Raw genomic sequence first — 12,119 nt, 5'->3', positions numbered from 1 at the left:
CTGTCTATTCCCTGAATATATTACTTAACCTCTGTGTGCCTCAGTTCTCTCATGTGTGAAATGTGAGTAATAATAGTGCCTTCTCATAAAGTTGTGATCATTAAAGACGTTCATTCATGTAAAGATCCGAAAACAGTGACTGTCAATAAATGTAGTTTAAAAAAAATTTTTTTATCCTCACTTGAGCATATTTTTTCCATTCTTTTTCAGAGTGGAAGGGTGGTAAGGAGCGGGGGAGAGAGAGAGAAACATCGATATGAGAGAGACACATCATTTGGCTGCCTCCTACCTGTGCCTCAACAGGGGCCGGGGCTCGAACCTGCAACCCAGGTACACGCCCTTGACTGGGAATTGAACCCGAGATCCTTCAGTGCTCAGGCCAATGCTTTAACCACTGAGCCACAGCGGGCAGGGCAATAAATGTAAGTTTTTAACATTAGTATCAGTTTCTTATTAGATGCTATTGAATTTATCAAAATTGAGAACCAAATGAGCAGTTAAAAGTTTTTCTTTAATATTTCAGATAACTGTTATTGTAAAATACTCTCTTATACTTTGTTAAACATTTATTGAGATTGTAACGTGTGCCAGGCATTATTCTGAGTTTTACACAGTACAATAGTGAGTAAAACAGATGACACTTTTTGCCCTCGAGATGTTTAGGATGAGTGGGGCAGGCGGACGTTAGTAATGTCTAATACTGGGCTTTATCACATTTAGTCCTAACAAACACCCTACAGATTGGATATAAACATTATCCTCCTTTTATATGTGAGGCTGAGAGAATTTAATTAACTTTCTCAAGATTAGACAGCTACTCCAATAGTCCAATACTAAAGCTGCAGCTCTCATTTAACCACTCTGCTGGGTTGTAAATAAACATATAATAATAAACTGTAATTATTGGGGTCTGTAGGTACTGATTAATCCTAGCCTGCCTTTTAATTAACAGATACAGGAGTCAAATAGAGATTGAAATATGTATTCTATTACTGGGAAGCTGGCATAGAGAACGCCTTTTAATGCTTGGAGGAGCAGCTCAGGTGGGCTTCTTATTTTTCCCCACTGAATTTAACTCCCACACTAAGTCACAGGCAGGTCAGCTAGAAACCCGATGACAGTCTTGCTCCAAGAATCCCCAGCAGGCTTACAGTGGAGTAGAGGAGAAACAGAGAGAGTCGAAGGGAATGGGCCAGACAGGAGCAATGGCCATTGCTTTCAATCTCACCAGAGCCAGTGAGGGATTTAGAGAGAGTGTAAATTTACTTGGTACTTCCAAAAAGAAGTTAATCTTTTATGGGTTTATAGGAACAAGGAGTAGGAGAGAAGAGAACCAGGCCCCCCCTTTATGTGGGATAAGGTAGAAAGCAATGAGGGTGTTGTGACAGGGAATGGCTCCTTGGGACCCGTTAGAGACATCTCTGAAGGGATGGCTGTTTAAGCCTATGCTTCAAGGATAGGATTCAGCCGTGGGGGGAGTGGAGGTGTAGAGATGCGGGGAGAAGAGCATTTCAGGGACCAGGAACTGCCTGCCTGAAGAGCTGAAGGAACTGACAGGAGCCAGCATGTTCAGAGCACAACGTGTCTGAGGGAAAGGAGGACCAGCACAGGAGCAGCGTGGGATGGCCTCCGGTGGTCAGATCACCTGAACCTTGTAGGCTGATAGAATATTTGCTTTTTATTTTATATGCCAAGGAAATTCTTTGAAGGATTTGAAGCAGGGGAGTGATGTCATCTAAGTTATATTTTTTAAAGATTGTATTGTATGCTTGTGGAGAGTATATTAGAAGGTAGCAAAATAGAGGAGGTGGGAGACCAGTATAATGAGCAGTCTGGTGATGAGGATGACTTGGGCTGATGTGGAAGCAGTAAAATGAAGAGAAGTTGAATTAGCCCTGGCCAGTGTGCTCAGTGGTTAGAGTGTCGGCACAAGCACCAAAGGCTCTCGGGTTAGATTTCCGGTCCCATTCAGAGCACTTATGGGAAGCAGCCAATTAATGTGTCCCTTTCACATCAATGCTTTTCTCTCGGTGTCTCTCTCCTCCCTCATTCCCTCCATCTCCCTCTCCCTGCTCCCTCCCTCCCTTCCATTCTCTCTAAAAATCAGTGGAAAAAATATCCTCCAGTGGGGATTAACAGAAAAAGAGAGAGAGAAGTTGAATTAGAGATGTGTTTGGAGATGGAAACCATGAGATTTGCTGATGGATTTGCATGGGTCGGGGGCAGGAGACGAGGAAAGGGAGAAATCAAGGGTGGCATTAGATGAAAACCATTTGCTGAGATAAAGGAGACAGGGAGAAGTAGTCTTGGGTGTTTTGAACTTGCTAAATTTAGATGCTTATGTGTTTTTATATGGAGATGTCAGGTAGGCAATCAAGCACAGAGGAGATTTCAGTGAGAGATGTAGATTTGGGAGTTTTCAATATATAGATGACATTTAATTTAAAGTCATGGGCAGAGATGAGATCATCGAGAATGAGAATGTGAGAGAGAGAAGAGAAGAGGGCCCAGTACCGTGCTCCGAAGAACTCCAACGTGCAGAGCTTGACTAGTGGAGACAGAAAAGGTGCTGCCACAGAGGACATAGAAAACCAGTCGAATGTGCTGATATGGACTCCAGGGTGGACGGTGTTTAGAGAAAGGGCAAGTGGTAACTGTGTCCAATGCTGATCCAGAAAAGTGGCCATTGGATTTGGGAACAAGAGGTCATTGAGGACACCGAGAAGAGCAGTGTAGTAGCTTGAGGAAAGATGGGAGCTGAGGAAATGTCGTGTAGATACCTGTGCTTCTCAAACCTTAGATGTAGATAATTACCTGGAAATCTTGTCAAAATGTAGATTCTTTTCCAGGGCCTGAGATTCTGCATTCTAAGAGCATCCAGATAATTCCAGTGCTGCTGGTCCATGGATTAGTGGTTCTCAAATTCCAGTGTATGTTAAAGTTACATAGAGGGCCCTGCTGGTGTGACTCGTTAGTTGGGCATCGTCCCATGCACTGAAAGGCTGGTGGTCCCATTCCTGGTCAGGGCGCATGCTGGGGTTGTAGACTCAATCCCCTGCAGGAGACAGCTGATCAGTGTTCTGCTCTCACATGGATGTTTCTCTCTCTCCCCCTCTCATTTCCTCTCTCTAAAAATCAATAAAAAATCTTCTAGAAAATTATGTGGAGGGCTTGATAAAGTACAGATTATTGGACCACTTCAGACTTTCTGATTCAGTGGGTCTGGGGTGGTACCTGAAAATTTACATTTCTTTTAAGTTCCTACGTGGTACCAAATCTGCTGGTCTAGGAACCACACTTTGAGAACCACTGGAGAGGTTTTAACTGTGATGGGGAGCTGTCAAGAGAGATTTTTCATTTGTTTGTTGAGGGTGGCAAATAACTAGAGCATTTTTATGCTGATGAGAATGATCCCTTAGGGAGATGATATAAGAGAGAAAGGGAACAAAGGAGTCAGCCCTTGAAAAGATGAGGGAAGATGGGCTCTGAAGCATGCTTTGAGGTCTTGGGTTTTTATAATAAAGAGCATGCACCCTTCACTATGGCAAGAAGAATGCAGAGGAGATGGGTCCATGGGTTGGTAGATTTAATGATAGGCAGATGCAGTTCCCTTTGATGGTTTCTATTTCCTCAGTGAAGACATGGGCTACTCCTGAGGAAGGAGGGTGACATTGTCAAAGGCTGACGTTGAGTAGGAAAATCAACTTTAAGAAAAAAAATGGCAGTATTGAGAGGCTTATTTGAGGTTAAGGTAAGAAATTAAGAGTGAAACTGATCTGTATGATTGTGATTTCCTTTTGTTCTTTTTTTTTTCCTTTAACCACAGTTAGTTTTTCAACCACAGTCAGACATGGAGAATTAAGTAGTTGAGATCTCCCAGAGTTAAAGTTTATGTAGGTCAGTGGTTCTCAACCTTCTGGCCCTTTAAATACAGTTCCTCATGTTGTGACCCAACCATAAAATTATTTTCGTTGCTACTTCATAACTGTAATGTTGCTGCTGTTATGAATCGTAATGTATGAATCTGATATACAGGATGGTCTTAGGCGACCCCTGTGAAAGGGTCGTTCGACCGCCAAAGGGGTCTCAACCCACAGGTTGAGAACCGCTGATCTAGGTGAATATGAGAGAGAGAGAGAGAGGGACGCAGGGAGGGAAGAAAAGAAGGGAGAGAGAGATTAGAGAAGTGGTACAAGGGAACCTAAACTACAGTCTAAGCCTGGCAAGAAAGGAAATGAAGACATGAGAGGGTGCAGGATAGAAATAAGCAATGATGAAGAGGTCAATGAATTATCATAGTCAGGTACAAGTAAACTAAAACTAAAAGGCACAGGTTTGTGATGGAAAATCAGTGCTATCATTCAAAATTTGGTAGGCAGGGCAGCTCTTGGTGGTGATAGAGGTCCAGAGTGTGGCACAAAGGTGGCTGAATGAGGTGGAATTTCCTGGAGAGGTCAGGAAACTGAGACCAGGATGTTGGATGTGCCCTCCTGGATATTGAAGTTGCCAAGAATGATGACAGAAGTTGGGAGTGGAGAGAGACTTTGATAGGAACTAACTTTTCAATGAATGATGGAAAATCCCAGGTCAGTGGATAACAGCAGCAGAGAGGGTTGTGAGCAGGGACTTTTATAAAACAAAGGGAGAGTTCGGGTTGGAAGTGGTAATGCTTGGCAAGGCGGACATCTCCCCCACCTGCTAGCCTTGAGGAACCTGGGATATGAGGGAGAGGGTGCCCTCTAGCTGCCAGGCTGTGAGGGAAGTAGTATCTTCAAGGGACAGCTTAGTTTTAGTTAAAGCAGATGGAGGGAAGGTTCAGAAAAGGGGCTGAGGATGTACATGAGTTGATCAGAAATAGGGAGTTGAGGAGCAAGGACATGGTGTAAGGATTTCGGAGTGAAGGTAGGGAACTTCTGGAGTAAGTCCAGAGTCATATGGGAAAGAGAGTTTGGTGATAATAAATGATCTGAAAGTCTTGGACGCCCATTAGAGACTGACATAAACAGGAGGATGAGGCATGATGGAATTAGCCAAGTCTCTAAAAGTACTTAACATACATGGTAAGTTTGTTGCTGCAGATGTTCTGTCAGTGGTCGGCAACCTCATCAGTCAACAGAGCCAAATATCAACAGTACAACGATTGAAATTTCTTTTGAGAGCCAAGTTTTTTAAACTTAAACTATATAGGTAGGTACAGTCAACTTTAAATTCAACTCTAAATTCACGGTTTTCGTCTTCCGTTTTTCTTTGCTTCTTCTTTGTAGCCATCTCAAACAGGGCACCTAAAAAAATGTTTCATTTTATAATAAAGCCACCAACACAAAAGAATTACAGTTCTTAAGTTGACAAAAATCCCTGTAGGATTTGCAGCTGGTTGGAAAAATACAGGTAACTTTATGCTTCAAGTAGGTACTTTTGTCACCCGCGCGCGATTTGCGGGCGTGACTAGCACTAACCACTGCACAATGAGACTGCGGACTGACTGGCTCACTCAATTTGTGCATGAATTGCGTGCGCCTCCCCCGCGCTGCGTCTCCTGTCGCCCAACTGACCAACACCCCCCACTTCTTCTAATGCCACTTCTTCAAAATAGACTCGCCCAGGCAGAAAACCGACTTCTGCGCATGGGCCACGAAGTTTCAATCGCACTGTACGTGCGTGCCCCCACGTGGTATTTTGTGGAAGAGCCACACTCAAGGGGCCAAAGAGCCACATGTGGCTCGCAAGCCTCGGTTTGCCAACCACTGTTTTATGTGATCGGCCTCTGCCTACACCTCTGACCTCATTCTCTTCAGCTCCGCCTGCTCCCTGTGCTTGCACGCTTCTTTCTCTCGCCCCTTCAGCATGCTGTAGTTTTTCTGCCTGTTTCCTTTCCCCTTGGTTTGCACCAGCTCTTCTGAGAGGCAGCATAGCAAAGTGGCTAATAGCATGAGCTCTGGTTCCAGACTTCTCTCTGCCACTTCTAGCTTTGTGAAGGTTATGCAACCTCTCTGGGCTCCAGTTTCCTCGTTTGTAAAAGTGATAATAGTACTTACTACAGAGGGATGTTGGGAACTAAAAGAGTTAATTTTTAAAATGTCAGATGCTTTCAGTGGTTCCTGGTATTCAGTGAAGATTCAATAAGTATTAATTTTCTTTAATGCTTGAAGCTCTTTTTTCCTGTTTCTTTACATGGTTGCTACTTACATTCAGTTGTGTCAGCTTCTCCAGACATCCTAGCTAAAGTAGCGTGACTCCGTTTGTTTTCTTAACCCTGTATACCATTATCCTGTTTTATTTAGTCATAGCATTCATCACTATATTTTAATGTTTCATGGGTTTTTTAAGAGAGAGAAGGAGAGGGATAGAGAGATAGAAACCTTGATCAGCTGTCTCCTGCATGCTCCCTACTTGGGATCGAGCCCACAACCTGGGCATATGCCGGAAAGGGGATTAAACTGGTGCCCTCTTGATTCATGGGTTGACACCCAACCACTGAGTTACACTGGCTGAGTCATCACTATTTGAAGTTATTTTATTACTTTTCTCCTCCCCTCTCCCCCCTTCCTCTGAGGGTAGGGGTTTGTTGACTTGTTCCCTACTATATCTCAGCTTCTAAAAAGTGTCAAATACTTTAAAGGTGCTCAAAAAATTTTTGTACTAACTTGTCCTGAAAACATGGTGGTTTCTAAGGCCTCTACTCTGAACAGCCAGCATATTGTGGCAAAGGGACAGTGAGATGCAGGCAGAGAGGACAGACGAATCTTGGTCTTTGTGTATCAATCTGTTGGCTTCTCTAGATCAGGTGACCTTTTTTTTGAGCTACTGGGACATAGCCACATCCATTTTTAAAATTTATTATCTGGCTGCTTTTCAGCTACAACTACAGAGTTGAGTAGTTGTGACAGAGACTCTAAGCCTCACAGAGTCTAAAATACTTACTGTCCAGCCCTTCACAGAGAAGTTTGCTGACCCCTGATTTAGATGTGTAGAAAAAAAAGGCTAATAGGAAACACCAAAAATAATAACAAGTTTTATTTGGGTAATGGAATTACAGGTTATTTTAGTTTTTATCTTTATACTTTTTTGGTATTTTGTTATAGACCCATTTAATTTGAAAATGAAAGAACCTTGTAAATGCTAAATTTTGAAGTATTTAGAGCACATTTAATGATGGGTTTTTTTGTGTGTGTTTTTTTCCTTAGTGCTGCTTTTGACACAAAAACTGGGTTACGTGTGGCCGTGAAGAAGCTCTCCAGACCGTTTCAGTCCATCATTCATGCCAAGAGGACCTACCGAGAGCTGCGGCTGCTCAAGCATATGAAGCATGAAAACGTAAGTTCTTCACTCAAGGGAGAGCAAAGTCTGGTCTGAAGGGACTAGAAAAAATTGTTTTAATTACTGCCGGTGGAAATACATTCGAGGGCATCAGACTTTGGACCATGCTTCTTACACTGGGTGTTAGTGGCCACTGCATTATGTCAAAGCCTTGGGATGCAATTGGTGCATCTTCTTGGAGTTTGGGTTTTACTCAAAGATTTTTAGAGGGAAAACATTAAAATAATTTTTTAATAAAAAAAGATATATGAAGAGTTATAACAATTCATAGCGAGTTTTAAGAGAAAATATTTTTTAAAAACGTGTTCTTTACCTGGTTTACTTAAGGCCACCTTATCAGAATATGGGGATCCATGGCTATTTTGTGTTATTATGGGTTATTTCAGTGGAGAAGTTCGAGGAAGGAGTACCTTAGGCTCACTCAAAGTCCTATCAGAGATGGCTCTTATTTTATGTACAAATTAACGTTATAATTTTTCTTTTCGGCCTGCAAAAGCAGCTTTACCAGATTTGGGTATTTTAATAAATATGACAAAGACATTATTTAAATTAAAAAAAAACTTTTTATTTCCTATCAATTTGGAAATTTGAGAGCAATGCCATCCTGCAAAGGAGTGCTTAAAAGTTCTAATTCTAATATATAAAGAGCCAGGGTCCATCATGACCTAAACGTCCAGAGGGACAACTGAACACCAGACTAGGGTTCCAGCTGGTACAGCGGACGTCAGTCCTGAGTCCTGGCCACCTGTGGCGCAGCGGCGGGAGGAAGCTGTGGGAACGGAGCCATGCTGCCATCAGACTAGCCTCTGGGTCCCTCCTCCCGGCCCTCAGGCCTGGGGAACTGGAGCCATGCTGCGATGGGACTGGATCCTACCCAAGGGGTCCCGGATTGTCAGAGCATGCAGGCTGAGCTGAGAGAGACCACCACCCCACTTCACCCCCTCCGAGTGCACGAAATTTCATGCACCGGGCCTCTAGTATGGTAAATAACTGGATGCATTTGGAATATTATCTGAAAGTGAAAAAACAATTGACTGAGGACACTTATTTTCCTGTGTTTTGAAATCAGGTTAAAAAGAATTTATGTGATTGCTATGTGAAAGGAACTGTAAATTTTGTAGCATTGTAGAAACAATGACCATAGAGATTTTAGAGTCATTTGACACTATTGATTGTTACTGTGTAGGGGAAAAATTCAAAGCCTAAATTTATTACTTGGCTATTCAGACTTTTTCTGTTTTAATAATTGAACTTTTGTCCATAGTAAGAAAAAAAACCCCACAATAAGTGATACATTATTAACCCTTTGCGGTTCAATTTTATTTTTGGAATTCAAACAGTCTGGCCCAAATTAATTGACGGGATTGAATGTTGAACCGGTTTGTGGTTTGCGGTGTCGACCTCAGCCTCGACGTTGGACCTGCTCCTAGCACAGCCGTGGGCAAACTACAGCCCTCGGGCCGGATCGGGCCGTTTGAAATGAATAAAACTAAAAAAAAAAAAGACCGTACCCTTTTATGTAATGATGTTTACTTTGAATTTATATTAGTTCACACAAACACTCCATTCATGCTTTTGTTCCGGCCCTCCGGTCCAGTTTAAGAACCCATTGTGGCCCTCGAGTCAAAAAGTTTGCCCACCCCTGTCCTAGCATCTGATCTGTCGAGTCAGCCTCGACGTTGGACCGAAAAGGGTTAATATACACTTGTTTCACAAAGTCTACATTGAGGCGTAAATTCAGAATTGAATTATGGGTGCTGTTATAATTTTTCCTAGGTATAATAATTATAAATTTATAATTATAATTTATAATTATTCTCAGGTATAATTTTATAGGAGCATCCATGTGCAAACCTAAGTTTTTAAAAATTTCAGTGCGGAGCTGCAGCTTTTCTAGTCAGTGACATGTTTACAGGAAGTTGAGATTGTGGAAAAAGCTGGCAAGAGAAGCTTGAATCCAAGGTCTGCATCAAATAATGGTGGCCTGGCAGCTTAATTGATACGTTTACATTGAGTTTTTAACACAGTTGAGTGTGTATGCTGTTTTCATTACATATTAATATGACAGAGACATTGTCATAGCTTTTTAAATATAAAGAATACTTAGAAAATGGAATGCATGCAAACAGAGAGAGAACCCTAAAATACCTCCAGGAGGCCCCAGGATCCCACACTGATTTAAGAACATCTGGTTTACCAGTGCTATATACTTTATTGTTTTGCTTTTCTTTGTAGACAAATTAAGCCAGTATTTAGGGCACAATTTATTTTGGGTTATCTGAATCCATGCCTTGACTTTCCTCAGTGATCATAAGCAACAACCTTACTTAGTTTTTTTATGCTTTAATTTTCTGTAATGAGATAATTTGAAATGTGTCATGACATTGGGCTGGTTACGTTTTGGCCATTTTGTATTTGTAGAAATGAGGACGCCAGAGTGATGGATACAGTTTTTCTCATTTAGGAGAGGTTAAGACTCCTTTTAAAAGGAGAGCTGAGCCTGGCTAGGGTCATTCAGGGGTTGAGTGTCTACCCATGCACCAGGAGGTCTCAGTTCGATTCTCTGTCAAGGACACATACCTGGGTTTCAGAGTCCATCCCCGGTACGGGGTGTGCAGGAGGCAGCTGATCAATATTGATGTCGATGGTTCTCCTCTCTCTCTCCCTCCCCCCCCCCCCCCTTCCCCTCTCTTCCCCTCTCTCTAAAATCAAATGGGGCAAAAAAAAAAAAACATTAAAAAAAAGAAAGAGGGCTGGCTATATTAGAAAAACAGGGTTTTAATGTAAATTATAAGCAACTTGCTTAATAGCAGTTCATCATTTTTATATTAAGACTAGAGGCCCAGTGCACAAATTCATACATGGGTGGAGTCCAGCTGGCCCGTCTGTTGGGAGGAGGAGATGGCGGGCTGGCTGGGGGGAGGGGCCGTGGGCAATTGGCCAGCAGACCCTTCCCCCGATTGGGGTTGGGGTGTGGTTGGGGGCAAGGCCAGCCATGGGGAGGGTCTATGGGTGGTGGGCTGGCCGGCCCCACCCCTGATTGGTGTATGGAGGGGCGATCGGGGTGGAGCTGGCTTGGGGGAGGGGCCATGGGACGATCAGGGTGGTGCCAGCCGTGGGGAGGGACTGTGGGCATGGGCTGGCCAGCCCCGCCCCTGAATGGTGTAAGGGGGCCAATCAGGGACCAGTGGCCTGGAGGTGGGACCATGGGTGGTTGGCCAGTTGGCCCTGCCATTTATTGGAGTGGGGGGGCCAATCGGGGATGGAGCTGGCTGTGGGGAAGGGTGGAGGGGACCCATCAAGGGTAGGGCAGGCCAGGGGGAGGGGCCTCAGGCAGTTGGCTGACTGGCCCTGCCCCTGATGGGGTGGGTGGGCGATCTGGGACAGGGCTGGGCAGACGAAGGGGATGCAGGAGGTTGGCCGGCTGGCCCTGGCCCCTATTGGGGGGTGGGCAATCAGGGGTGGGGCACGGGGGAGGGGCTGTAGGCCATTGGGGTGGGGGGGGCTTATCAGGGGGTGCTGGCTGGGGGATGGGCCATGGGAGGTTGGCCAGTCGGCCCCACCCCCCCTGAATGGGCCGGTTTGCTGGCCGCAGTGGGCATCATAGCAACCAGTCTTTCCCGTTGTTATGGTGCTCTGGTCGCTGGCTTTTGTATATATAGATAGATGCTTAGATTTTAGCAGTATCAGTGTAGAGGGCCACCTATGCTTAGATATTGGTGATTTGTTGTTTGAACGAAAGAAGGCACATGGTTGAATGTTTCATAGTTCTCTGTTGTTTTGGCAAATGTTTGAAGGGGGAATGAGAAGAGACCAAAAGACTGACTCAATGTAGAAAAATTCCTGAGTTTCAGTCTTGTCTGCAAACAATTGTTAGGTGCTTACAACGTAAAAGTAGTTTTACCGAGTGAAGAACCAAGACTTCAAGTAAGCTTAAGCAAGGATTTTTTGTTATTGTTAATCCTCACCTGAGGCTATTTTTTCCATTGCTTTTCAGAGAGTGGAAAGTGGGGGGGGGGGGGGGGGGGGGGGGACATCAGTGTGAGAAAGACACATTGACTGGTTGCCTCCCGCATGCACCCTGGGGAACGAACCCAAAACCCATATACATGACCTTGACCAGGAATTGAACCTGCAACCCTTTGGCACACCGGCCAATGCTCTAACCACTGAGCAACCAGTTAGGGCAAGCAAGGATTTTAAAAGGAATTCCTCTCCATTGTCCTCTTCTTCCTCTTTCTTCTTTTCTTAAATGACTGTTTTGGGCCACCGTCTAATTTTTAGGTAGCCACCAGGCACCAAAGACAACAGCAATAGCAACAGCTTAAAACTCTTTAAAACAGTGGTTCTCAACCTTGGCTGCACATTAGAATCACCTGGGAATCTTTTTAAAATCCTCCGGGATGAGGCCCAGAAATCAGGATTTTAAAAAGATTCCCAGGTGATTTTAATGTGCAGCCAAGGTTGAGAACCACTGCTTTAAAAGTTTAAGTAAATATTGGTAACAAAAATAAGGTGCTGAATGCCCATGTGATCTTTACACAAAAATGCCTCTGACCCACAATCCATGCATAGTTCATTCTAAGTTATTTATTTCACTGGTGATAATGAATGACAGGTATACATTTATCAGGTGAGTAACAAGAACTAGGGGATGTTTTCTGTGACTGTAAGTTACTCTGAACAAAGTTAGCTTGCTCGTTCTTGATTGAACTTGTGACCTTGGCCTCATTAACACCTGCTCTAAGGAAAGATTAAAGGGAAGCAGCTTGCCAGCTGCATCCTTTTGCTGTCGGGGTAAT

The 12,119-nt window shown here is 43.8% G+C and overlaps 1 protein-coding gene across 2 annotated transcripts in view; it reads left to right on the top strand.

Moving 5' to 3' along the window:
• MAPK14 (mitogen-activated protein kinase 14) overlaps window positions 1–12,119 on the top strand; it is a 67,581-nt gene that overhangs the window by 16,426 nt on the left and 39,036 nt on the right. For both annotated transcript variants that reach the window (XM_070418699.1, XM_070418698.1), the window contains exon 2: window positions 7,185–7,314. In XM_070418699.1, the coding sequence (XP_070274800.1) occupies window positions 7,185–7,314 (130 nt within the window). The remainder of the gene's footprint in view (window positions 1–7,184; window positions 7,315–12,119) is intronic.

This window comes from Myotis yumanensis, unplaced genomic scaffold, assembly GCF_028538775.1.
Source record: "Myotis yumanensis isolate MYYU_CA2020_CCGP unplaced genomic scaffold, mMyoYum1.0.hap1 SCAF_6, whole genome shotgun sequence".
In the NCBI taxonomy this organism is placed as follows: Eukaryota; Metazoa; Chordata; class Mammalia; order Chiroptera; family Vespertilionidae; genus Myotis; species Myotis yumanensis.
Note: the sequence above shows the minus strand (reverse complement) of the source record. Positions and strands in the feature narration are given on the sequence as shown.